Source organism: Panthera onca, chromosome F1, assembly GCF_046562875.1.
Source record: "Panthera onca isolate mPanOnc1 chromosome F1, mPanOnc1 haplotype 2, whole genome shotgun sequence".
Lineage (NCBI taxonomy): Eukaryota > Metazoa > Chordata > Mammalia > Carnivora > Felidae > Panthera > Panthera onca.
The window spans coordinates 35,007,584-35,035,435 of record NC_138355.1 but is presented as its reverse complement, the minus strand read 5'-3'; the positions used below and the strand labels follow the sequence as shown (position 1 = coordinate 35,035,435).

At 43.1% G+C, this 27,852-nt stretch overlaps 1 protein-coding gene and 1 pseudogene across 3 annotated transcripts in view; both read right to left on the bottom strand.

Annotated features, from left to right (window-relative positions):
- Window positions 1–27,852, bottom strand: part of KCNH1 (potassium voltage-gated channel subfamily H member 1) — a 378,350-nt gene that overhangs the window by 109,696 nt on the left and 240,802 nt on the right. For all 3 annotated transcript variants that reach the window (XM_060643916.3, XM_060643914.3, XM_060643915.3), the window contains exon 8: window positions 5,645–5,844. In XM_060643916.3, coding sequence (XP_060499899.2) covers window positions 5,645–5,844 — 200 coding nt within the window. The remainder of the gene's footprint in view (window positions 1–5,644; window positions 5,845–27,852) is intronic.
- Window positions 20,727–22,057, bottom strand: LOC144614872 (acidic leucine-rich nuclear phosphoprotein 32 family member B pseudogene; annotated as a pseudogene).

Sequence of the window (27,852 nt, the reverse complement as noted above, 5' to 3'; positions counted from 1 at the left end):
GGGAAGGCTTCTCTGAGGAGGGGGCATTTAAGCTGGTACCTGCAACATATGTCAGAGGGAACCATGTGAAAGAGAACATTTCAGCAGAAAGGCAAAGGCTGCGAGGGGACCCAAGCAATAACCGATGTGAAAGATGTGAAAATGTGAAAGGGGGGCAACTGGTAGGAGATGAGATTTCAGGAGAATGCCAAGTGTGCATGAAGAGAATTTAGATTATGAAAAGCCTTTGATTTCATTCTGAGCGTGATGGGGACACACTGGAGGATTATTATGACACGCGGGGGAGTGACAAGATGGAACTATATTTTAAGATGGAGTCACAGGGCCCTGACCAAGGGGTGGCAAGGATGGAGCTATGGAATTGAGTTAGGCCACTGCTGCAAGCATCCTGGTGAGAAATAAGGAGACCTGAACTGGGGTGCTAGCTGGGAAGCCAGTGAGCAGTGGTCTAATTCAGAATGTATTTTGGAGACAGAACTGACACTACTGATGGACTGAATATGGGTGTGGCTTAGAGAAATAAAGTAATAATCAGTGAGCACTTAATGCGTGCCAGGCATTGCTAAGTGCTTTAAAGTCACCCATTCGTTTCATACTTATTTATTGAGCACTTATTATATGCCAAGAATCATTCTAGGCTCTGAGGATGTAGTGGTGAACAATACAGACAAAAATCCTTGCCCTTGTGTAACTTACCACCTGGTGAGGAGAGACAAATAATAACCAAATAAGTAAAATCCAGCAACGATTTTACATTTTTAAGTGTTACATGCACTTAGTAGCTAATTTAATACTCACATAACCCTATGATGTGAGTGCAAGTATTATATCATCATACAGACAAGGAAACTGAGGCACAGGGGAGATAAATAATCTCCCCAAAGTTACATAGTTGGAAAATGGCAGAGCTGGGCTCTCTAACTAGGTAGTCTGAGTCCACAGCTTAGTTTAGATACTAACCACTCCTTATATCGCGTAGCTGCCCAAACTAAATGCACTTGTAATTTGACTCTTAGCATCTAGAAAGTCAAGACAGAAGGGGAACTATAAGAGGTCATATGGGTCTTCTCTTTCGAGAAAGGAAAATTTTTCAGCCTTTTCTAGGGGGAGAAATAGTTCCCTGGACCAAATTTTGTAAGAAAACACTGCATGGCTCCTTACATAGCAAGCATTAAGTAACACAATAGGATGCCTTCAAATGGACTTTTCCAGAAAAATTTAGGAGTGTTCTGTTTTTGTTTTTTTCTTTAGGAGTGTTCTTAAAATAATCCTTTCTCCCATCCTAGCCTAGTGAACAAAGCTGGGGGCATAAAATCAAACACGTTCAGTGAAGACATTCCCTTGGGGTGCCTGCACCCCTCCCTGCTTCCCTGCTTTCTCTGCACCCATGTGCCTCTGTGGCTGGCGCTCCCCTTGGAATCTGGAAATTTCTCAGCCTCCTTCAAAACTCTGTCCAAGTCTCACCATGCCCATGACAATTTTGCTCATACCCCATCCTGTCAGGTGCCCCTGCACTCTGCGTGGAAGTGAGGCAGTGGACAGAGGAGGTCAAACAGTTGAAATCCCAGCTCCTTCCCCTCCAAGTGACCTAACTGCTCTACCCTTCAGTTTCTCCCATAAAATGCATATTGGCTTGTGAGGATGAAATGAAATTACATCTACTGGTAATTTCCCCAGGGATAGCGCGGGACCCAGGAAGGGACTCCATACATGCTCTGTGCACCTCTTCCTTCTTGCTCTTGGGTGGCTGGATGCTGAGAAAGTAAGCAGGATCTCTGAGACAGGGACAGAGCACAGACTGAGGCAGAGGAAAATTCAGACTGCCAAGGCTTAGAATGAACGCTTGCTAAGTATTTCCCTCCTTGAGGCTCATTAAAAACAAGACTCCTGTTAAATGCAGATTTAATTTGGATCCTCTTTTCCCCAAGCAGAACACCAGGGAGTGAAGAACACTTGCATGTCATGTCAAAACTGTGCTCAGGAGTTCAAAGCCAAGATTTATTCTCCAGGTGACTTCACCTGTAAATATTTGGTTTCCCCTGGGCTGGGCTTTGCTGGCAGAGGCTGCAAGTGAAAGAGCCCTTGGAATGGAGACAATGTTTTATTCATGAGGACTGCTCCCGGAGCCACTGGAAAGCACGTGTGAGGAGGAGAGGGAGCCCAGGAGTAGAGAAATCTGGACAGTCATGGCCATCAGATATCTCCATCATTCTGTTGGTTCTACACTGGACAGGTTAGAGGGGTCCTAAATACTCCTCTCTGAGCTGAATGCTTCTCAGCTGGAGACCCCTTCCTGGGCACCTTCCTTTCTGTTTGGTTCTTAGGACACACCATCCCTGCTGGTTCCTGAGGGCCTCAAAGGCCAATGGGAAATGTCGCCCCGGAGGCTAATGGGACCTCCCCAGGCTGGACAGGACAGATACATGGTTGAGAGAACAGACTTTAAGGTCAGGCAGACCTGGATTCAATTCCTGACTTTAACATTTACTATTTGTGTGAACTTGAAGCAATACTTAGTTTCTTTTCCCAAGTCTTCATTTTTGAACATGAGTAAGGAATTCTGAAGATTCCATGAGCTGGTGTGTGGAAAGTCCTGGTACAATGCCTGACACACACAAGTGCTCAGTGCATGTGAGCTCGTGTTTCTGATTTTGTTACCACAGCAGAGCAACAGGTCAGCCTGAGAGAGCCTCTGAAGTCCAGAAGGTCATAGCCAAAGGGGCCTTAGAGGTTGGCCTTAGTATTAAAAGGCATCTAGTTTCATGTGTTACAGACATGGAAACTGAAGCTCAGAGGGACAGGTGACATGTTCACGGTCACCAGCTAATTACTGATCAAACTAGAGGAGCCCAGCACTGCCACCCTCCCACCCCCCACCCCCACATACCCCTAGACTTCTGTGGTCATCACTGACCATTCTGACTCAGGATGGAGGGGAGGGGAACCAGGGACAGGCTTGGGACCACAAGACTGGACCCCTCCCCAAAAGTCATCCACCGAAAGCCTCCGCCAGGAAGAGGGGGTACCCAGGCCAGGCTGGGCTCTGCAGTGAGTTGCCACAGTATTCCCTCTTCACCTAGAGCAGGACCTGCTGCAAATCCCAAAGCCTGCCAGGAAAGGGAGATGGCAGGGAGGGGCAGGGCAAATGCTGACTAGGCGCCATCTCCCATGGGTAGCCACCCAGCCCAGCCCTGCAGTCGGGTGGGGAAGGGCTTCTTTCCAGACAACCAGATTTACAAAGCCATCCTGGCCCCTGGGAAAGGAGCCCCAGGGCTGAGAGATCAAAGTTCCTTTCTGCTCCATCAGCTGCCGGGCACCCACAGAACCTACGTGCCTCGTTGAATGAGGCAAAAACAACAGGCGCAGTTAGGGCAGGTGGTTGGCAAAGCCAGAGACTAAGACCTGCCCGGCTGATTCTCTGCCTAGGTGAGAAATGAGGGCAACTCCATCTGGACTCATCTTCTTATCCTTCTTCCCTCCAGTACAGTTTTAAATTAAAAAAAAAAAAAAGTAATAGTAGGAAAAGCTTCCAAGTCAGACAAAAATTGGATTCAAACTCTGACTTTGCCATTGTTAACTCTATGACCAGAGGCAGTTAACAAGACTAATTGGGCCTCTGTGTCCTCATCTCTTGGGTAGAAATAACAGTAGGTCCCTCCCAGAGTTGCTGTAGAGCATAACTGACACATGAATGCAGGGCCAGGCACACGGAAACCGTGGTAAATACTTGTTTGTTTGTTTTTTTAATGTTTATTTATTTTTGAGAGAGAGAGAGACAGACAGACAGAGAGACAGAGCATGAGTGGGGGAGGGGCAGAGAGAGAGGGAGACAGAATCCGAAGCAGGCTCCAGGCTCTGAGCTGTCAGCACAGAGCCTGATGCAGGGCTCGAACTCACAAGCTGTGAGATCGTGACCTGAGCTAAAGTCGGACACTCAAGCGACTGAGCCACCCAGGCACCCCTCTTTTTTTTTTCTTAAAGGTAGGATTCCCTCCCAGCACAGAGCCCAACATGGGGCTTAAACTCATGACCCTGAGATCAAGGACTGACCTGAGATCAAAAGTCGGATGCTTAGTCATCCGACTTAGGCTCAGGTTATGATCTCATGGTTCGTAGGTTTGAGCCCCACGTCAGGCTCTGTGCTGCCAGCTGAGAGCCTGGAGCCTGCTTCAGATTCTGTCTCCCTCTCTCTCTGCCCCTCCCCTGCTCATGCCCTGTCTCTCAAAAATGAATAAATGTTAAAAAAGATAATAAAAACAAACAAACAAAAAGAGTCGAATGCTTAACTAACTGAACTACCCGGGCGCCCCATTAAGTATCTGTTCTTAATGTGTGTTCAAGGCATGGTAGCTGGTGCTATGGTGGTATGCTTATTATGTTGCTGTTGTGATTATGGCAGATCTTCTACAAAACCGAACGATCATTCCTTTTAAGTTGGAATCCGTTCAATTGAGTTCAAGGTTTCCTTTCAAACGGTCAACTCTCAACTAACTATTCTAACGGAGGAAGAGCAGGAGCAAGGATAGCTGATCCAAAGCCAGTTGAATTTGGCTTTGAATGTGTTATATTTCTGCAACAGCATTATATTTCTATTTTTCTTATTCTAACAATGAAAGGAATCAGAATTCCCCAAGCCCTTAGAGATTAGCAGTAAAAAGAGAAGTGTGGTTGAAAATACTGAGAAGCAGAGAAAAATGGACATAGGATTACATTTTTGCTTATAGAAATATACACAGGAGATAATTCCTAAATGAATAGAAACCCACCGTACCTTTTCTGTATTCTTCCCAGCCACCAAATTTTCTTCACTTTATTGAAATACATCTAGAATCATGCAACTCGTAGAGAAAAATAAGGATTTACTGTTGTTTCCATTTTCCAGATAGGAAAACAGATACCTTAGCCTTAGAGAGATGTCTGATGTTCTGCTCAAGCCAACGACTACTAAGGCGCAAGCCCTTCGTAAGTATTCCCCAGACTCATCTGATGAATAGGATCACCTGGGCACTTGTTAAAGATGCAGATTTCTCCTCAAACCTTCCCCTCCACCAAATTCCGATTTCATACATCTGGGATAGAGGCTGGGAATCTGTTTTTAATGACCACGAATCACAGGATTCTCATCAGAGCTGAGACTGCAGTGAGGCAACAGTCTCGAGCTAAAAACTCAGTAATCAAGATAAATTATAGTTTAATACAATATCTCAAAAAATCAGAATTCATGCAAAAAAAATCCACGATGAACAAAATATCAAAAATTTGAATAAAGATAGAATCAGTGGCAGTGCTGTGCCATCTCGGAGCCCGAGGCTAAAGGAAAAGTAGTCACAACGATTACCTCACTCTGGATGGCCCTGAGTCTTATCATCATATAAGTTAGACTTCCAGTTCCTCTCTTATCTAAGAGATACATGCTGTCTTTCTAGTTTCTTAAATAAAGGCTCCGAATCTCTTAATTGCTGGTCTTTGAGCAAAGCTGAGCTGGAAGCCATCAAAACCTCTGGAGGTAGGATGTGGGAACCCCAAATTACCCAAATGAATTCTGATGCACAGCCAGGTTAGAGAACCACTGCCCTAGGAGTGCCTCAGGTCTCTCTGGGAAAGCCAACACACAGGGCCTACCTGAGCTTGTCACCCTCCTTACCTTCTCTGTGTCGATGCCTCTGGACATGGACCAGGTAGACACGATATAATCCATGACTCGCTCACTCAAGCCCTTTGGCACCTGGTAGAGCTTCAGGAAGTCCCGAACGCTGTTGAGCATCTCATGGTACCGGTTGGTGTTGGCGTACATCTGCTGGAAAATGGTCGTCACATTCCCAAAGATGGTGGCATAGAGAAGTGCTGAAGCAGGAAGACAAGAGACAACACATGAGTGGTCCTTGAACCAGGCCCCAAGAATGCTCAACTTGTCCAGAGCAGGCCAATGGCCAGACCTGCCCCCCACCTAGGGCAGACTGTCCTGACCTTTGCAGAAGAACCTCAAAAAGTTTGAGCCATGCCTAAGGCCACCAGTCAAATATGTTATTCTGTATCAGCCCAATTCCTAACTTACTGGCAAGTAATCTTCTTCAAGCTCCTCTTGTGCCAAGTACTACGCTACCTGCCGAGGACAGGATGGTGAATGAAACATTTAGTCTTGGCTTTCACACAGGAAACAATGTAGTGCAAGGACAGACCCCGAATCCATCATCACAAACAATTAAATAACAGCAAGTCTGCCAAGCAATGAAGGATGTTCTTTATAGCTTTGCTTCACACTTATTGTTAAGGTACATGTAAATATAATAATCCACTGTGATACGGCTCCTGGGGAAAATAGCACGGCTTTCACATGGCGAGAATAAAATCAGGTCTCCTCTGAGATACAAGTACATACCATGTGCTCCTACTGCTCCCCCTACATTGGTGTCAGGAAAGAGGACCATTACATCATCACCAAACCCCACCTTCTGCCTCTAACTCCCATTTGCCCTTGAAGGCTGAGCTCAAGTGCCACCACTTCCAGTAAGCCTCCCCATGAAGGTGACCATGACTCCCCAGGCATATTTCTACACAGCTGGAAATAGTATATAAACCATTTTGCAACTATATGCTTCTTTCTTTCCTTGTGCCTGTATGGGTTGCTTGAAGGCTGGACCCATCTTTTTCTTGCTATTGTATCCCCGGGAGCTACCACTATGCCAGTACCCGATAAGTATCTGTCAAATTATTTTTTAAAACTTAATAAATACTTATTTGTGAAGTTCACACATGTTTTTGCTCTGCTTTTTTTAAAAAAAATTGAGTTATTGTTGACATATAATAAACTGAACATTTAAAGTATACAATCTGATAAGTTTTGACATATATATACACCCATAAAACCATCACCACAATCAAATTAGTGAACATTTCCATCACTTCCCAAAAAGTTGGGTCATGGACCTTTATAATCCTTCCCATTCCCAAGTGATTGCTGATATTTTCTGTCACCATAAATTAGCTTGCATTCTCAAGAATTTTCTATAAATGTTATCATACAATATATACTCTTTTTAAACATTTTATTTAGATATAATTCATAACCCTAAAATACACCCACTTAAAGTATACAATTCAATGGCTGTTATTTACAGAGTTGTGCAATCACTGTATCTATGTTTAGAATATTTTCATCCCCCTCCCAAAGAAACGCCATACCCATTATCAGTCATTCCGCATTTCCCTCCCAATCCCCTAGCCCTAGACAACCAGTAATCTGCTTTCTGTTTGTATAGATTTGCCTACTCTGGACCTCTCAAATAAATTAAATCATACAAGATATGAACTTATGTGGCTGGTTCCTTTCATTTAACACAGTGTTTACAAGGTTCATCCATGTTGCAACATGTATTGGTACTTCATTCCTTTTTATTGTTGAATAAATAATATTCAAGGATATTGACAAGCCATATTTCATTTATCCATTCATCAGTTCATGGGCATCCAGGTCATTCACTTTTTGGCTATTATAAATAATGCTGTTATGAACACTCATGTACAAGTTTTTGCATGAACATATTTTCAATTCTCTTGGGCATATAGCTAGGGGTGGAATTGCTGGGTTATCTGGTAACTATGTTTAACATTTTGAGGAACTCTTTTCCCTGCTGCACTGTGTTCCAGTTCCAACAGCAGTGTATGAGAGTTCCAAATGTCTTGTTTTGCTTTGTTAGAAAGAGAGAACACGAGCAGGGGGAGAGGGGCAAAAGGAGAAAGAGAATCTTAAGCAGCCTCCAGGAGCCCATCATGGTGCTTGATCCCATGACCCTAGGATCATGACCTGAGCTGAAATCAACAGTTGAACGTTTAAGTGACTGAGCCACCCAGGTGCCCCATGTGTCTTTTTGATTACTGCCATCCTAGTGAGTGAGAATTGCTATCTCATTGTAGTTTTCATGTGCATTTCCCTGATGGCTAATGACCTGAGCATCTTTTCATATGGTTACTGGTCATTCTTATCTGCTCTTTAAAGAAAATGTCCACTTAAATCTTGCCTGTTTCTCAGTTGGGTTGTTTGTCTTTTTATTATTGAGTTGTAAGTGTTCTTTATATATTTTGGATACAAATCCTTTATCAGATATATGATTTGCAAGTATTTTCTCACACCATGTGGGTTGTCTTTTCATTTTCTTGATGGCATTGTTTGCAGCATAAAAGTATTTAGTTTTGACGTAGTCCATTTTGTCTATATTTTTCTTTTGTATTATTTTTTTACTAGTTTCTTACACTCTGCATAATTATCTTGAGATTCATCCATATTGTTCATTATGAATACCTCATTCCTCTTTGTAAGAAAAAAAAACCAGTTTATTTTTAAATAATTATAAATTCACAGAAAGCTGTAAAGATACAGTACAGAGAGATCTTGTATACCCCTCACCCAGTTTCCCCACTGGTGACATCTCATGGAACTAGAGCACAATGTCAAAACCAGAAGAGTTACACTGCCATGAAGTATGCGTAGAATTCTGTGTCATTTTATCACACGTGCCGGTTCATGTAACTAGAACCACACAGAATACAAAAACTGTGCCATCACTGCAGAGACCTCTCTCGTGCTCCCCCTTTATACTCACTCTCTCTGGCAACCACTAATCTCTTCTCCTTTTTTATAATTCTGCCATTTCAAAAACACTATATAAATGGAATCACGTATGTGGCCTTTTGACATTGGCCTTTTACACTTAGCAAAATGCCCTTGAGATGTATCCGTGTTGTTGCATGTATCAATGGTTCCTTCCATTTTATTGATGCCTGCCATCCCATCGCATGGAGGGGCCACAATAATTTCTTTCAAATGATCTTACTCAGGCTTAGCCAAAAACTAAGAGAGGGAAGAGTAGAGAGAAAGGCAGGGATATGGATGTTAGGGAAGGAAATTTTCAGTTAGTCTGTCCACCAGTGCCAGATACGGTTGCCTAAGAAACTGAGGACCAAGTTCTACCTGAAAAGACACAAATGAGGATGGGAAAGAGTGCTGCCAGCTCTAGAAATGTACCAGGGAGTGATACCAATCTGAACAAAAGAAGCTTGATAAAAGCAAAAGTAGTCAAAGCCTGAATAATGCAGACACAGCCTCTGTAAGCTCATAAATAACCTCAGACACAACAGGGTCAGGCCTCCCGCTTCCTGCCTCCTGCATCACCAAGTGTGCTCAAAACCGGCCTCCCAGGGCCTGGGCTAGCTGCCTTGTTCCCAGTGAGTCTGACTCTAACTCAATAAGCCTGTATGGCAGTCCTGGCTCAGCTCTGTTTTCTGGTCCACAATGAACCAAAGGTCATGCATGAAGAGTAAGAGGTGCCTTTCTCGAGATGGCTGCTAGAAAATTAATTTAATTTTGAGCTTAAAAATATAGTTACACCAAATCAATACAGTAAGAATAGCTCTCTTGTCCATAATTTGAGAACAAGGTGCAGGTCTGAGACACCGGCATATGCTGGTCAATTAAGGCAGCAATGCCACATCTATCATTTACAGCCCAGGGCTGCTCTCGTGCCAGTCTGCTTCTGAGACATTCTAGAAGGTTGAAGGTCCTCAGGAGGGCCTTATTCAATTATTATTACTATCAGAAACATTATTACTATTAAAAATGGATAATTCTGCTCTCAATGCCCCTTCTCTAATTTTATATGAAGTGAGGTTATACATTTTTCATGCACACATTTTATTTATTAATATCTCTCTATAAAGCATTATGCCTTACATACTCACAGCCTAACTGGGAAAGATGACGTGTATGTCCAGATTTCACTTGAATAGATATTTGATTGTGATGTGGGAAGAGAAGGGGATTGGAACATCCCTGCATAACAGAACCCCCCAGCTCTGAGGATTCCCTGGATGACTCTAAATGTGAAACAGCTGGGCCCCTCCATGGTGGGAAAGACCTTTCCTAGTCCCAAAGCAAAATGCTGATTTGGGTAAGAGCAGTTTTCTTTCTTTCTTTGAGCAGGTTTTTTTTTTTTAAGTTTATTTATTTTGAGAGCGAGAGCATGTGTGTGTGTGAGCAGGGGAGGGGCACAGAGAGAGGGACAGAGAGAATCCCAAGCCAACTCCATGCTGTCAGCACTGAGCCCAACTCGGGGCTCAATCTCACAAACCATGAGATCATGACTTGAGCTGAAATCAAGAGTCAGACACTTAACCAACTGAGCCACCCAGGCACGCTATCTTTGAGCAGTTTAGAGTTAACACTGTATCATAGCAAGAGCCCTGGGTCCCACCCAAAGAAATAAAAACAGTATTCTCTGGCCCTTAATTACAACTTGCTGGCAAAAATTTTTGTTTCCCTTTTCAAATTTTCATGTTTATTTTTGTATCCATACACATACATATAGGCTAAAGAGTTAAGTGGCCAGAACATCTTTTAAAATCTTTACTCCCCTAGACCTTCTTTCTTTTCACCCACTTTCCTATTCTGCAGACGCACCCATTTTTCCACTGTGTTAGCTGGTTGTTTTGCTGTTGAGGTTCATTGTTGAATGTCATTCTCAAATCACCATGTCCTGATATTTCAGTTTTAGGAATTATCCACTGTCCTCTGAGAATTTAGCTCCTTACCTGTACTCCCCCGCCATCTCACATTCCTTTCCCACACCTCTTCCCATGGCCCCATCCTCCAACATAGTTATATCATCATCTTGGTTCCATAATTATCTGTGCTGATATTATTGTAACTAGATGAATGATATTCACAGCAAAGCCATGTAGTATACTCAGGTTACTTTTCCTTTTCTACAGTTTTTTCCTTTTCCCTGTAGCTAATGATATTTTCATCTGCTTAATTTACCTATCTCTAATTTGACTCCAAATTCTACCACAGATAAAGTCTCTTCTTAATATATGAAAATATATTAGTCAGCCTATTAATTTCATTTCCATAAAGAAATCTCTCCTGGGGGCACCTGGGTGGCTCAGTAGGTTAAGTGTCTGACTCTTGGTTTTGGCTCAGGTCATGATCTCGGTTCATGAGTTTGAGCCCTACATTGGGCTTTGCACTGTCAGTGCACAGCCTGCCTAGGATTCTCTCTCTCTGACCCTCCCATGCTCTCTCTCCCTCAAAATAAATAAATAAACTTAGGGAAAAAAAGAAGCTAAAAAAAATCTCTTCTGGAGGCTTCTGAACTGTTCCATCACCAGCCGTGGGTGTCTCTGCCCTAAGCATTCTAGAAGTGGTTTCACTTATTTGGGTTAGGTCCCCTGATTCCTGTATCTCAGATCTTCCACCCTCTTGGTTTACTCACTTTTGTTCGTAGAAGGCATCCTTTAATAGTGTTCTGAGAAAGGTATATGGGAGCAAAAATTTTGAGCCCTAATGTTTACTCTTACACTCAATACCTGAGCTGGGTGTAGAATTCTAGATGAGAAATCATTTCTCTCATTTCTCGATGGAAGCATCTCTCCCTTGTCTTCTCTTTCTGTTGAGAAGTCAAAAGCATTCAGATCCTTTATCCTTCATACTGAACCTGTTTTTTCTGACAAGAAACTATTTTTCCACAATGTTCTGAAAATTCATAATGCTGTGCCTATTGCTGATTGTTGGCTCAGGTCTCATCCATTGTGCTAGGTTTTTAATCTGGAAACTTATGGCCTTCATTTCAACGAAATTTTCTTGGGTTACTTCACTTCCTTCCTCTTTCCTTCCTTCTTTCCTTCCTTCCTTCCTTCCTTCCTTCCTTCCTTCCTAGACCTGCCTCCAGCAGATCAAACTGAAAGAAAAGAAGAAGAGAAGAGAGGAGAAAAAAGGAGAGAAAAGGAGGGAGAAGAGAGGAGGGGAGGGGAGAGGGGAGGGTAAGGGAGGGGAGGGGAAGGGAAGGGAAGGGCAAAGAAAAAAGTAAACATGGAGGGTGGTGACAGTGGTGGATGGGGTGACAGAAGGATAAGCATAATAAGGACAATTTTTATTTCTAGTCAGTTTTTTTTAATCACTTAAAATAAAATTCTTCACAGTTTCTCAAAAGCCAAGGGAGAAGGAAAATTGAGAGACCATTCTATTTTATGAACCCAAGACGGAGGGAAACCCTAGTTAGAAGCAACAAATTAAGGGCAATGGAAAAGGAAGTAAAGTAGGTAGTTCAATCTCGAGGATCTTCAGTGGAACAGAAAGAGACACTGCAGGAGTGAGTTTAGAAATAAGAAGTGTGTTTAACAGGTCTCAGGTCCTAAGTTCCTGGTTATTCTTTGTTTATGCTTAACCTGCTCTCTAGCTCCCAGGTCTCCTTAGCACCCCCCCACCCTACCCCATCTAGAGCCACTAGCCACACTGCTTCCCCATCTCTCATCTCTGTGTCTTTGGGACGTCTACTCCAGGGTCTTGAAGCAGAGGCAGGACCTCATCTGCCTGCTAACAAAGGGGAGTGACGATGTGAAGACCCCACCTCTGTATCAGAGGGCATCCCTGGCATTCTGGGTGGCTGGCTTCTGCAGAGCCATTAGAATGTCACCCACATACTTTTAATAAGCAGTGGGTTAAACAGACTTGTGGGCTTCTCTAGGAAATTGGTCATTACTCAAAAATTACTCCTGTTGGAAAATGTACTTCAACTTCTAATAAACTTACAGAGCATAATTTACTCCTAAATTCAAAAAGGCTAAAAAAGTAATTAAAAAAAAAAACTACTTCTGCAGGTATATCAAACCTTAGAGTTAAAGGACTAAAGTCTTTTTTCTTTTTTTAATAATTTAACAATTATTGCTTTCTGTGGATAGTTTATGGGTTTATCCAAACTAACTTTGTTCATACAGGATTCCAAATGATATATTAAAACAGAATTTAAAGAAGACTCTACTCTCATACCCATTCTTGTTTCTATACTCTTGATTCTCAGCAGAAGGTCATTAGGCCTTTGTTAGCTCTTATCACATTGCCACTCCATCTGGCAATGATGGGAACATAGTGGTCATGGAAGATGAATTGATATGGATACAGCTACGACATCTCTGACATCTTTCTTCTCCCCTTTTATGCCGAATACAGGAAAAGACTAAAAGAGCATGGGCTGAATGAATACACAGAGGGAATAAGTATTGATTCAAGAGACAAATCAGGTAAAGACATCATAATTGAAAAGAGAATTCTTAAAAATGGAGGTAGGCTTACAAAGTCATATTGGTAAAAGATTCTCTTGGTCTCATCTTTTTTTTTGTCTAGTTTTATTGAGATATAACTGACATATAACATTTATTAGTTTAAGGTGTATAATAATGATTTGATTTATGTACATATTGAAAAATATGACAGTAAGTTTAGTTATATAGTTAATAGTTTAGTTACATAATTAATTGGGTTATTTCCCTGATGGTTTCTTCCTCTTCATTTTCTACTCTTTCTTCCCAGATCTCCTGTTAATCAGATGCTGGGGCCCTAGATTAATCTAATTTTCTTATTTTTCTCTCTGGTTTCCTATCACTTTATGGGAGACTTCTTCAATTTTTATCTCCTATTCCTTTTATTTAATTTTCATTTACTATCATACTTTTCATTTCCATCAGTTTCTGGTTCTTTAAATGTTGCTTTTAAACAGCAATTCTGTTCTCTTTCATTGACATTAATATCTTATTTTCTGAGGATATCAACAATAGATATAGTTTTCGGTTTTCTTATCCCTGTTTGGTCTTTGTTTCCTCATTTATTTATGTTTGCCTGCCTTTCATATTAGAATATATGGTAATCTTAGATGCCTGCTCATATTTTAGAGGAGGAGTTAAAAAAAAATGATCAAGAGCCTTTGTGTGTATGAGTGGGGTTCAACTGTGAGAATTCATGATAGGGTGACCTGGCTGGAGTTTGTATTGAAGAATTCATGGTGCCATCAACATTAGGATTGTCCTTTTGCACTTTTCTGAGTTCCTAGAGAAGTCCTCAATCTCTTGTCTGGAGAATGCTCACAGCATGTAGCAAACAAGTAGGGAGGTTGAAAGTCTCAGCATTCAGTATATAAACTTCCCCCTAAGCCCTGCTGTCCTGTGGTACCTCTGCCTTCCTATGTCCCTGGTGTCTCCCAGCCCAGAGACTCTCTTTCAAGAATACACAAGGCTTCTGTGAGTGGAGGAGGGGTAGTAACCCAGCTTCACAGAAGAAGGATATCTTGGGGTCTAAATGCTTCCTAAACAAACTTTCAACAAGCCCTATTCTTAACCTTCCTTCACTCTCACTTCTAATGGTACTTATTGCCACTAATGCCTGAGCTTTTGGGGCAGTTCTGCTGTAAAACAAATTATTATTTAGATATCCCCTCTGTCACCTTAGGGTTCATCTCTCTTTGGTCTGCCAAGTCAATAACTGCTTTCTAGCTTTCAAATTTTTGTTATCCTACTCTAGGGCTCTTTATGCTTATGGATTCCAAGCCCTAAAAAGACCTTTCCTTTGTTGTTTCTTTAGAGGGGTTTCAGGAGTGATCAGATAGATGTAAATGTGTGTGCTCAGTTAGCCATGTTTACTGACAATAATACTAATGGTTTGCAAAGGCAATTAGGAATTGCTGGCTTTGGCACAAAGTGACCCCTACAAATTTGAAAATAGTTTTCAAATCTTCAAAGCCAGCAATTCGAGAGCTCAAAGCAATGTAGTAATCATAAAAAACAACACTACCTAAAGAAGGGTACCATCACTATTTGGCAGATAAGGAAACGGAAGTCCAAAATCAGAGAAACAGCATGCAGGGAGGTCAGAACTCAGGGTCTCTCTGACTCCAATGCCATACTCTACTAAATCACCTACTTTCAAGTTTCAGTGTGTGTCCTAATAACTGCAGGGCATCTTATACAGTTCCGAACCCTTGACTCTTCTTGATTTAGTAGGTCTTGGGTAGGCCCTAGAGAATGTATATGTCTAGCAAGTTCCCAGGTGATACTGTTACTGCTGGGAACTTTGAAAAGCACAGTACTATGATTTTCTATCCTCTTGTGCGATTCAGGTTTCATTTCAGAATATGGTGTCAAACTCTGTGGACATAAATGTTGGTTTTGATTTGTTCTTCATGATCAAGGCTGGTTACATTATTCACCAATTTCTTTTTTTAGAGTAGGTTTAGACAGACCAAAAGGAAAGAGTTGCTTATCTATAAAAAGCCCACTTCCAGAAAATGGATTATAACATTCTCTCTTTTTCCTCCCTCCCTCCTTCCTTCTCTCCACCCCTTTTCTTCTTCAACTCTACTCCTACCCTGGCTATCCCACCACCCCCAGATCTCATAGATGCCAACAGGAAAAACCAAGGAAGCAGAAGCCCTTTCCAATCCCTGCTTTTAAACCAGATAGTGCCTCAAATTCAATATCCATTAAGACTATGCCTTACTGCTTATTTTAATGAGACTTAATTTCTTCATTTTTTTTGAAGAAAATGACTCTTGTTATATGAATTTCTGTTAGAATAAAACCACCAGTCTTATGATCCTTATTCCCCATTAGCCAGCCATCTGATTAGGATGAGCCACTCATTAAATCATATAGCTGCACTGGTGGGTTGGGGGTAAAAATCATTAACACACACAGCACTGGCACTGGGAGCTCAAAGCAGTCCACAGATATCCTTTCACTTCTAAGACAGTAATGAGATACAGCACGTAGAACTGAAAAAAGGCAGAGAAGAGCTCACAAATGGAATCTCCTGGCTTTCTTTGTTAGGAACAGCCCAGCAAATTATGACAGGTGAGCCCAGTGACTTCGGCACCGACAATATTATCTGATAAAGGCAGAAGATGGGGTCTTCTGAGTTATACCCTCTTGGGTTCAAATTCCAGCTCAGCGACTTAGAGCTGTGTGGCCCGAGGCAAACTACTTTACTTCTTTTTCCCTCCATTTCCATCAGCCTGACAAAAGACATAACACCTGCTCACTTCCCTGGGTTATCCGGGGGAACGAGGCACTGGGGGAAAGCACCCAGAGTACTGAGTTGGAACAAAGAGATCTTCAATGTTATCGTCTCTTTCAGTTATCGTCCTGGAGTCAAATGTCAGAACGCACACATCAGACAGCATTTTGTTAGGATGGTAACCTGGAACATTAGTCTGAATGGGCACTATTATCTTTTAATTGCATAGATGGACTCAAAATTTATCATTAGAGGAAAATACTGGAGTCCAGAAAGAGATGATGTAAATCAAGTTCATCATGCAAAAACAGAGGCCTTCAAAGGAATCTCAAAAATCCCTCAATGCCAAGAGCTTTGACACATCATCTGAAATACTATTGATTCTGAATGAAGCTATTCAGAGATCAGGAAGGAATGAAGAACCGTAAGCGTGCAGGAAGGCAGAGGGGGTAGGGAGGAAGGCCTGGGAACCAGACTGAAGTCCTCATTCCATATCATCTGGCCCACATGACAGCAACACATCTAATTTTGTTCATGTAGTATTTTTGGTCTTTGCTGCTGTTATTGCTTTTGCTTATTCTAATGTGATAATGATGAGTGGGTGTGAGGATAATGTTTATATTGGCATGGTAACTGGCAACTAAGTTTAAAAATCTTATTTCCTGTGATTTGAAATCCATAGCTATGAATCTATCTCATTGTCTGGAAAGAAATGAGTAGTAACAATGGGAAGATAAAAAAGAAACTGTTATGCTAGCAGATCAACCTGGTGTAGGAGAAACCTGTACTCTGAAGACAAAAAGCCGCAATTTGGAAATCTGGTTCCACTACCAACCTTAGGGTAATCATTCCTCCTCTTTAAATATCTTCATATAGAATGGAGTTAATAATTGCCTTATAGTTTACTTTTTAACAAGTGGGATAATATATAGAAAATGCTTATCAGTACCTGGTACATATCAAATGCTCAACAGATAATAACAATAATTAATAGTAGGACGGTTAAGGACCATCTCCAGAGTCATCATTTCCTGGAAACATTCCTCCATTAACTTAATTATCTGATGTCTTCGTTCAACAAACAAGTATTAACTGAATACTCAGGAGTGTCATGTGCTGTGCTGGGAAGCAACATGGTATAGTAAAAATAACTTGGTCTCTGAAGAGTAAGAACCCTACTGACTCTGCCACTGTCAGGGAGCAAGAATTCCTATCCCCTTCATGGTCCTTCGAGCTGGACCAAGAATCAAATTGACTTGAGACAGATTGACAGGAGAAAATCAAATTTAAAAGCATGCATACAGAGAATCCACATAGACATGGCAATTTCAAAGACAGGCAAAATGAGGTATAGATGTCATCTTGAACTATGGAGAAGGGGGCAGGGGTCTGGGACTCCAGAGGAAAGCTCCTTCACAGGGAGATAAGGAGAGCAGATAATTGGTAATTTGATGTTTCTCCTGCCATATAGATGGATCACTCAGATAAAATTTATCTCTACTAATACCCCTTATTCTGAGAAAGACCCCCAATTTAGATTCTCCTATGCAGTTAAGAGAAGAGCAAAAGCTTCTCTTGAGCCCACAGGGTGTTGATTGTCTTCTTATGCTCAAAATAATATTCAGCCAAAGTGGCTCATATTGGGGTGGCCTGCCCTTGGCCTTGACACCACCAATTCCAGTCATAAGAGCCTCAGGTCCCTTATTCATGAAAGAGAGCATAATCTCCACCCTTCAGATTTCTGTGAAGATTCAGGGAATTAACACAACAAATGCCAACCACAATGCTGGCATGGGGCGGGGGGATCCAAAATAAATCTTAGTTTTCTTTCTTGACCCACCCAGTGTTAACATCCCTCCATTCATCACCCCTGGACTCTGGTCCCCTCAGCTCTTGGCTTTGAGTGGCTCCATCCTACTGTGATATGTAGGCTTGTGCCATTCTTTAAACAGAATACTTTCTGGAGTGCAGGAATTGTGGTGGTCACTTCAGGGACATCTTCCTCTGCATTCAGTGGGTGCTCAGAAATTGGTATTGGCTAACTATTGAAGAAACTGTCCCATAGAGGAGAGTTCCCTCAGGTTCAATAGTGCAAGGTTTATGGTGTCGGTGGGCCTTTTCTACACCCTACAGCCATTTCCTTGACACCAACTGGGTGTCCTACAATTCAACTCCATTCTGAGACTATCTATGGAAGGCAGCATCAGATTCCACAGGCAAAGGGCTCAGCCCCACAAGACTGGCCCCACTTAAGATGTCATTTGCAAGTCCAGATTGCTACATGTACTTCTGACAATGGTTCCCGTGAACCCCTCCTTGGGTTCGAATAATTTGCTAAAGCAGCTGACAGAACTCAGGAAATCTGTTCACTCACTAGATTACTGGTTCAACAGCCAGATGAAGAGATACACAGGGCAAGACCCTGAACAAAGGAGCGTCTGTCCTCCCGGAGTTTGGGGCCTGGCATGGTATTTGGAAGTGTTCTGGTTCACCAACCTGGAAGCTCTCCAAATCCTCTCCTTTTGGGTTCTTATGGAAGCTTCGTTACATAGGCAAGATCGATTAAATCATAGGCCATTGGTGAATGAACTCCATCCCCTCTCCCCTCCCAGGAAGGGCTAGGGGATGGGTAACACAAGGGAGGGGGTCAAAGTTCCATCCCTCTAATCACCTGATTAGCTCCCCAGGCAACCAACCCAGATCCTTAAGTGCTTCCAAAAGTCACTTCATTAACATAACAAGGGACACCTTTATTGCTGTCAGCACAGAAATTCCAAGGGTTTTAGGAGCTCTGCGCCAGAAACAGGGAGGAACACCAAATATGTACTTACTATTATAAATCACACAATATACTATTGTAATATCACACAAAGGCTTCACAAAGTGTGGTCTCAAACCACAAGGATCACATGCTTGGGCGGCTGGTAGAAATGCAAATTCTCATGCCCCCTCCAGATCTACTGGATCAAAATCTTTGGGGGTGACAGCCAGGAATCTGTATTTTTTCAAACTCTCCGGTTGATTCTGAGGCATCTTAAAGTTTGAGAAATGCTGCTTTATACCACAGGGATCCTCAATGCTCCACTCCAAGAGGGAGGCTGGTTGGAGGGGGGAAAAATACTGGGCCATATTGAGGAAGCAGGATGAGGCCATGGAGGCAGCTGACCTTACCCCACAAGAAAGAGCAATGGCAGTGAAGCCAGGAGAGAATGAGGGAATAATCCCACAGCTTAGTGGTAACATGACACGTGGGACATTGATGCAAAGGACTACTCGGCTCTGAATGTCCTACCAACTCCACATCCTCATTCCTTCTCAAGCCAGACAGCTATTCCCCTGAGCACAGAAAGATTCCCTGAAACCAGGGAATATAAAACCCTCATACATTCCCTACTTTATAACAAGAAAAGCCTGAAAACTCTCACTTAATATCTTGCTAAGAATAGCACAAACTCCTATACCACGCTGAAATTCTGCTGTGTTGGTGAATGTCACTTAACAAGCAAAATTCTTACAGGAGAGAGAGAAGGCTATTTTCAGCTACTTCTCATCTGTCGAATGAAACAACGGCTCCCACTCCACGGTAACCCATTAACCAAGCAGTCTGTACCACCTCATTGCAACCAGTGTTTTAATAGCGCCACAGATGAAAGCACGGCAATTTCCACAGCAATTACTTCCACAGATGAATCAAGAAGGTCAGACACAGGTTGGAAAGGTCTCCAAATAATTTGCTACTTGTACTTATTTTGTGCTTGCTGAGTTCTTGATTGCAAAGAGACAACCGCTTAGGCACAGTTGCACCTGGCTAACAAGGTAGGCTGGCTTGCAGGTTTGCAAACCCACTGTTTTGCTTTACTTGATAACGAGAGCCCTAAGTTTCTGTTTCTCCAATATGAGGCATCAAAGAGAATCAAATTAACAAAGCCATTTAATAGAACACATAATTTTTAAAGCCATTTAGACAAGTGTGTGTTAACCTTAACTGGGCTCATTTTCCAATAGTCCTTATGTCTACACCTAAAGTTATAAGCTCACAGAAAGCTCAAACTTTCTCTTCTACATCTCAAAACAACTACCTAAAAGAAAATTTTTCAAAAGGCCCTACAATCACCATGGTGAATCAGAATGGAACAGCGCAATGACTGCACAAAATGTCTTTTAAAGAACTGCCTCTTCCAATAGTAGTAATAGAAAGAGATTAAAATCCTTTTCTCCATTGTTGACAAGTCTGGTCTTGGTACTTCTAGCATCTGGTGATTTTCCTCACTGGAAACCAGCCGTGATCTTAGTTGTTCAAAGTCAGAACTGGAATTATTTGGTTGCTAAGTGACACTGTGGGGTCACAGCGTCTCTCTTCACATTGCCTCCAAAGTAATAATTACCCCAAATGGTCATCCCCCACCCAGCTCTCTACCACACAGAATGCCAAGGAGTAGAGAGAGTCGTAAACTCTCATATCGGGCAGGGCTATCCTTTCCTGAGTCAGTGGTCCTAATCTTGACTCTGCAGTCTCATAGCCGTAACACACGTGATTCCACCCCTTTGTGCACAGGAGGCTCAAATACTTACTTAATAAAGAAATTCTAAGAGTCATAATAACAACCGGTACGTGCACAGCTTTTATGATGTGTAAATCACTGTTCTAATCATTTTGCACACATAATTTATCTTAATGGTAGATACTATTATTATCTGCATTTTACAGATGAATCTGAGTCAAGAATGTTTGAGTGATTTGCCCAAAGTCACACATGGTAAGTGGCAGATGAAGGATTCACACGCAGGCAGGCTGGCTTGGGAACCCGTCCTGCCACGGCACCAGACACCTCTCTGAAACAAACGTTGACTGTGTGGACATACGGCTCCAGTGCCCCAACTATACTGACTCATTTAAATCTCTTCACAGCCCTATGAGGAAGGGCTATGGTTAGCCATATTTGCAGATGGGCCACAGAGAGGTTGAGTAACTTGGCCAAGGTCACACAGCTAGTAAGTATGGAGCTGGATTCAAACTCGGACAATCTGGATTACAAAGTCCATGCCCCAAACATTTATACCAGGTTTCTCAGCCTCGGCATCATTGATATTTGGGGCCAGCTAATTCTTTGCTGTGGAAAATTGTCCTTTTTTTACATTAAGATTTTATTTGCAAACCTTCTTTGTTGTACAGAAAGTAAAAATGCTGTTACAGTCTTCATGTAACTGTCGGTGGCCAACCACAATGACCCATGCTACAGCAAGAGTCTTACACAAAGACCCAACAGTGCTCACAGTTTTGTTGGAGTGAAGTCTCCAAGCTTGATGGTGGATTTTGAAGAGGAACCAAAAGGAGGAAGGCAGAACTTGACAGGGACTATCCTTTGGCTCTCTGGGTGGGTGGGTGTCCTGTGGCTGGTATCACAGCCACCCTTTTATTATTATCATTTAAACAGCTACCAGTGAGCAGTCCAACCAATACCGAACAGTTTTTTCCCTGCAGGTCGTTTGGGTCTTCACCATCTTCTCCTTCATCATCAGTTTCTCTTCTCCTCTCTTACCTTTCCTGCTTTCTTACCCGTCTTCCTCCTCATCCTCATCACCTTGTCCATCACGTCCAAAGTCTTCTTCCTTCCCAGTCACTTCATCTTTATCGTCACCCCTTTTCCACCCTCCTCTTCCTCGTCACCCTCTTGGCCATCACACTCCTCCTCCTCACCATCCTTGTCCTCATCTTTCCCTTTGCCCTGATCCCCTTCCTGCACAGCATCCACCTGGGCTTCTGAGCCAGGGGCTTCTTCATCCTCTTGGCCATAGCCATGCAGGTAGGTCAGCTGGGGGAGATAGTCTCTCCCTAGTCATTCAGACTAGTAACCCCAGTTAAACAGATGCGCACTTTTCAGGCAGTCCCGCTTTTTCAGAGTTTCCACAGTGCTGATATTTTGCCGTGTATTGCCACTGTGGTCCAGATGTGTGAGATTTGAAAGGTTTTCTGCTAACTTGTCCAGACCTCCAAAGATGCTATTGTCACTAAGCTCAAGCTTTTTCCATTTAAGTATCTGTTGGAGACCTGAAACTGAAATCAAGCCTGCGTTTATGACACTGAGCAAGTCTAAATTCACAAATTCAGTTGTTCAGCCTCAGTTTTCCCACCATTTGATCTGCCATTGTCGGGGACAAGTTTTCCAACAGCTGCAGGAGTCTGATTCCTCATCTCCATTGGAGCTTCCTCTTCGCGTCCATGGTTCCGCGCTCCCCACTCTTCACACTTTGCTTTCCGCGGCGGGGTGACAGGCGTCCAGGCCTGCGTGGGGAGGGCCGTCGGACGGTCAGGGGCGGCGGGCAGGCCAGCGGAGCCCGGGGAACCCAGCGACTCCGGCCAGCAGAGAAACGGCGGAGGGAAGGGGGCGGGAGAGCAGCGCTGGTCTCACTACCGCCGCCCCCGGCCACGGGCCGCACTGCTCTTGGAGGCGGGTGGTGGCGGGCTTGCCTTGGCCTCGTGATGCTGCTGCCTTTCTTTGAATAAAAAAAAACCCTACCAAATGAGGGAGTCAGACAAGAAGCAAGACTGCATGGATGCGGAAGTCCCTCTGATCTCCAAGAAATGACTATGATTATGGATTATGATTATGGAATTAGACAGAAAAATTGAAATGGATGATAATACACCAGGTCTATTCGTGATGATAAAAACTTGGCCTTTCTCATCTTCTTAGAGACAGAAAGACAATTTTTCCAGCCTAATGGTGACATCCATAATTGACTTTGAGGACTTCTTAGAAGCCCAGATATCTGTCTCCCGCAGAGATTTTGATCAGGTAGAAATCATTTTCCTGCCATAACCCACAGCACGAATCCCTGCTGCTTCCCTCCCAGTAAATCTGACACATCATAGCAGTCAGAGCTTTGGACTCACACCGACTACAGGATTAAATGCCAGTTCTGCTACTCACTTGCTGGGTGACTTTGAGCTAAGCGCTTGATCTCTCTGAGCTCCACTTTCCCCATCTGTACAAAAAGGGGATAAGACCACCCTTGGTGAGGATTAAACGTGATGATGTATATGAAGTGCTCCATGCGGTACCTGCTCAACACATGTCAGTTATTGCTATATTTTTATTATTCAAGATCCAACTCAAAACAGACATAACTCTTCCAGAAGCCTCCCATAACCATCACATCTAACCGCCCCCCCCCCTTCTGTTCCCCAATGTAAGTCATGTGTGAAATCAACAATCCTCATGTGGGCCCTGCCTACCTCCAACCATCGTGACCATGATTCTCTTTTTTTAATGTTTAGTTTTGAAAGAGAGAGAGAGAGAGCGCGCGCACAAGCAGGGGAGGGGCAGAGAGAGAGAGGGAGACACAGAATGTGAAGCAGGCTCCAGGCTCTAAGCTGTCAGCACGCAGCCCAACACCAGGGTCAAACCCACAAACCGCGAGATCATGACCCGAGCTGAAGTCGTCCATTTAATCAGCTGAACCACCCAGGCACCCCATGACCATGATTCTCAATCAGGAGGCATATTAGAATCATCAAAAGAGCTTTTTTAAAAATTACATTTTCCTAGGTTTAGTTATGCTCAGGGGTGAAGTGGGGTGAGAAGAGGTTTAGCAGGTACGTTTTTTAAAACTTCCCATGATTCTTATAGGCACCATTATCTAACTCCCATCTGTGAGCCTCAAGATTAGTCTGCAAGTAACCGCTGGATGCCTTGTTTTGAAAAAGTCTGGCTATGTTCAACTATTGTAAAAATGTTAAGGAAAAGAGTATGATGCCTTTATGAAACAGAATATAAAAGAACAGGCTTAGCCAAGAAAGTACTTCATGCTAACTGCGTACTGATGATTAAAAAAATAAAAGAGGCGGTGTAGTTAATTGAAGAAATTAGTAACTAAGTTGATAAATGAACTTTTTTCTAGTTGAGAAGAAATAATCACAGGCTAGATTCAGATTTTACAGAGAGTAGGAAAAAGGTGGTTTTATGATTTTTTTTCTTTTCTCACTTGAAAGAGGAAAGATTAAGAAATAGTATGTAGAGAAAAAGGTAATTTTAGGCCTTGAAATTAGCAAGGTCATTATTTTTCATGAAGAGAGATGGCTAAGTGTGTGTGTGTGGGGGGGGGGGGGGCGGCCAAATGTCAGGAGGAAGAAACAGAGCCTCACTGGAGCTTTGAACAGCCAAGCCTTGAGTGTCTGCCATGATGCCTTGGACAAGCCAAGGGCCCTGGGCGTCTTGCCCTGAATCACTGGGGCTGCAAAACAGTCAAAATTACCCTGAGGGGAGAGAGAAAAATAAAAATGAAGCTAAGCAGTGGTGGATATGTTGAGTTTAGGGAGGAATAAACAACATCCAACCTCTATTTAGCTGTTTGATAAGGTATGTACCTACCTTGATAAATTTGTCCAAAAAATAGCAATCAGAAATCACTGGATTCTAGTCTTCTGTTGATAGTGTTGTTATTAAGAGAAAAGGCCGGAGTGGTAAACTCCTCTGGATTTCTGATTCAGCTTCACCATACCATTACCACTGAACAGTGGACTTGGTGCTAGCTATCAGGGACTGGAAGACCAGTGCTTAGCAAAACATAATTGGCTTTGTGATAAGAGAAGAAACCATCCCCAGAGAATTCTTCTGGAGAGGCAAAGCTGAGGATAGAAGGAAGCATGTGGGAAGGTGTTCCAGACCATGGAAACAACATCTCCAAAGGTACAGAAGGCAAGGACAAGGACAATGTGGGCTAGAGGTCAGTTGAGGTTATTTAGCTGTGATAGAAGTACCTGGAAACAAAGTCTGCATTTAACTGACTCCATTTGGGGAACTGAGGGAAGAAAGCCCTCCTGCATGAGAAACTGCCAGAACTTGGTCTTGAATTAGTCTGGTAAGTGAGGAAGGGGGCAGGGAAATGGAAAAGTCCAGGCGAAGGGAATAGTATGGCCAAGGCTGGACTGTTGAGAGAACAAATCTCATCTAACGAACCACGAGTCTCTCAGCATAGCTGGTTCCTAGAACTCAAGGACGGTGGTGGGGCAACCCTGAGAGAGGAAGTTGGGTTGTAACAAGACCCCCACATCATGCAAGGCGTCCCTCGGTTTTATCCTGCAGGCAGTGAAGCTCCTTATTTATGCCTGGTCTCTTCACCTTTGGGCACAACACAGGTGTGGCAACCTCAACCAGCATCCCAAGATGCAGATGCCGCTCCGCTCACAGGTTCCAGGGGAAAGGTCAGAGCGGCCCGCCAACTGGGTGCTCATTCTGACAGGTGGCTTAAGGCCAAGGGAGACACTAACCACCTCGGTATTTCTTTTTTTTTCTTTTTTTCCCCAATATATGAAATTTATTGTCAAATTGGTTTCCATACAACACCCAGTGCTCATCCCAAAAGGTGCCTTCCTCAATACCCATCACCCACCCTCCCCTCCCCCCCCCCATCAACCTTCAGTTTGTTCTCAGTTTTTAAGAGTCTCTTATGCTTTGGCTCTCTTCCACTCTAACCTCTTTTTTTTTTTTCCTTCCCCTCCCCCATGGGTTTCTTTTAAGTTTCTCAGGATCCACATAAGAGTGAAACCATATGGTATCTGTCTTTCTCTGTATGGCTTATTTCACTTAGCATCACACTCTCCAGTTCCATCCACGTTGCTACAAAGGGCCATATTTCATTCTTTCTCATTGCCACATAGTACTCCATTGTGTATATAAACCACAATTTCTTTATCCATTCATCAGTTGATGGACATTTAGGCTCTTTCCATAATTTGGCTATTGTTGAGAGTGCTGCTATAAACATTGGGGTACAAGTGCCCCTATGCATCAGTACTCCTGTATCCCTTGGGTAAATTCCTAGCAGTGCTATTGCTGGGTCATAGGGTAGGTCTATTTTTAATTTTCTGAAGAACCTCCACACTATTTTCCAGAGTGGCTGCACCAATTTGCATTCCCACCAACAGTGCAAGAGGGTTCCCGTTTCTCCACATCCTCTCCAGCATCTATAGTCTCCTGATTTGTTCATTTTGGCCACTCTGGCGTGAGGTGATATGAGTGTGGTTTTGATTTGTATTTCCCTGATAAGGAGCGACGTTGAGCATCTTTTCATGTGTCTGTTGGCCATCCGGATGTCTTCTTTAGAGAAGTGTCTATTCATGTTTTCTGCCCATTTCTTCACTGGGTTATTTGTTTTTCGGGTGTGGAGTTTGGTGAGCTCTTTATAGATTTTGGATACTAGCCCTTTGTCCGATATGTCATTTGCAAATATCTTTTCCCATTCCGTTGGTTGCCTTTTAGCTTTGTTGGTTGTTTCCTTTGCTGTGCAGAAGCTTTTTATCTTCATAAGGTCCTGGTAGTTCATTTTTGCTTTTAATTCCCTTGCCTTTGGGGATGTGTCAAGTAAGAAATTGCTACGACTGAGGTCAGAGAGGTCTTTTCCTGCTTTCTCCTCTAGGGTTTTGATCCACCTTGGTATTTCTGAGTGATCCACTGGTATCACCATACCTTTCAAGCTGCTAATTTGCTTTGCCTAGACACGGTATCAAATTACATTAATTCTGATGCAAAATTAGCAAAATTTTCTCTAGCAAAAGTTTTCAAATTGTCATAGCTTCTGTAGCTTTTGAAATATTTTTCAACCTAACTCAGCACACAGGGTGGAGTCTCGGAAAGATGGTTTCATTGACTGGGGTCTACAATTTATACATGCACCAGTAAATGGAAGACCAGAAGTAGACTCTCATGCAGCATACACACAGGGGCAGAGATCCTGATTCCATGACAGCCCTCTATTTCTCTTCTGAAATTTAGAATTCAACTCCACTCAGAGAGGCTCTTTCTGAGCCAGTCAATCCTCTGGATGCCTCCCTGAATCTGAAAGAAGAATGCAGAAAACCTGAGAAGTGACAGGCTTGGTTGGCCCTGGGAAGGTCACTGTGACAGTGCCATCAATATGAGGAGGAAAAGGAAGTTCTGAGGGGCCCAAGCTTATAGAAGGAGCAGATTAATACTCTCTACTCTGCCCTGAGAGGCATGATTAAAACCCTGGGCTGCTCCCCAGTGGGGTTCACAGGCAGTCTCTGGGGGGAGAAAGAAGGAGAGCCTCTGAGGGGGAAGGAGTATTTTACCACTGACATTTAGAAGTGCCAGCCCATGGTGTGATAGAAATAGTCCAACTTTCAGTTGACATTGTAATATTTTTAAATTCTCTACTAACAGTGCATTAGTGTGGACCATCCCCACCCCCATCTTGCACTTGGGCCGGTCCTGCTCCTCCTGGTCTCGTTACAACAAGTGGGCTGAGGTGTCAGAATGATAAAAGTGAGCCCCATTTGGTATGTGGTAGTTTAATCGGCAGCAGTATATACTCTGCTGCTTAGAAACTGTAGGCCATGTGCCCTCTTTGGAACCAAAAGCAGTTCAACTATTAATGCGAAACTGAATGGGCTTTCAGATAGTCGCTTCAAACTAATGGCCAAACTCATCACTTTGTTCATTCATTTATTCCGCAAACATTTACTGTCTCCCTGGTGATAGGTGTGGTGCTAGCACTGAGATACGATGCCTGATAAGACCAATGTTTACATGAGTAGACAAATGAGACTCGGTGTGGTCAGCATGCAATCTAGATTGGGGGAAGTGGTGGGGGAGGGGGGGACGTGGAGGTGGGCAGGGTGTGCAGCATGTCCAGAGAGGAGTTTTGAGGGATAAATGGAGTTGAGGGTATGGTAGTGGAATGGTAAAGGAAGACTCCCAAGCAAAAGCAACTGGTTTAGCCCTGGGGCACAGGGTATGGATGGGGGGCAGTGAGAGAGGAGACTGGAAAGGTGCACAGGGGCCAGGTCTGAAGCCCTACATCAGGCTAAGATGCTTGGATTTGCACAAATCAAGACTTGCTCCCCAAACTGCTAGCATGTGTCCACTCCTAGCAGTGGACATTTTCAGAGCTTCATTATATATAATGAGGGTACAGGGGTACCTGAGTGGTTCAGTAGGTTGAGTGTCCAACTTCGGCCTAGGTCATGATTTTGCAGTTTATGAGTTCAAGCCCTA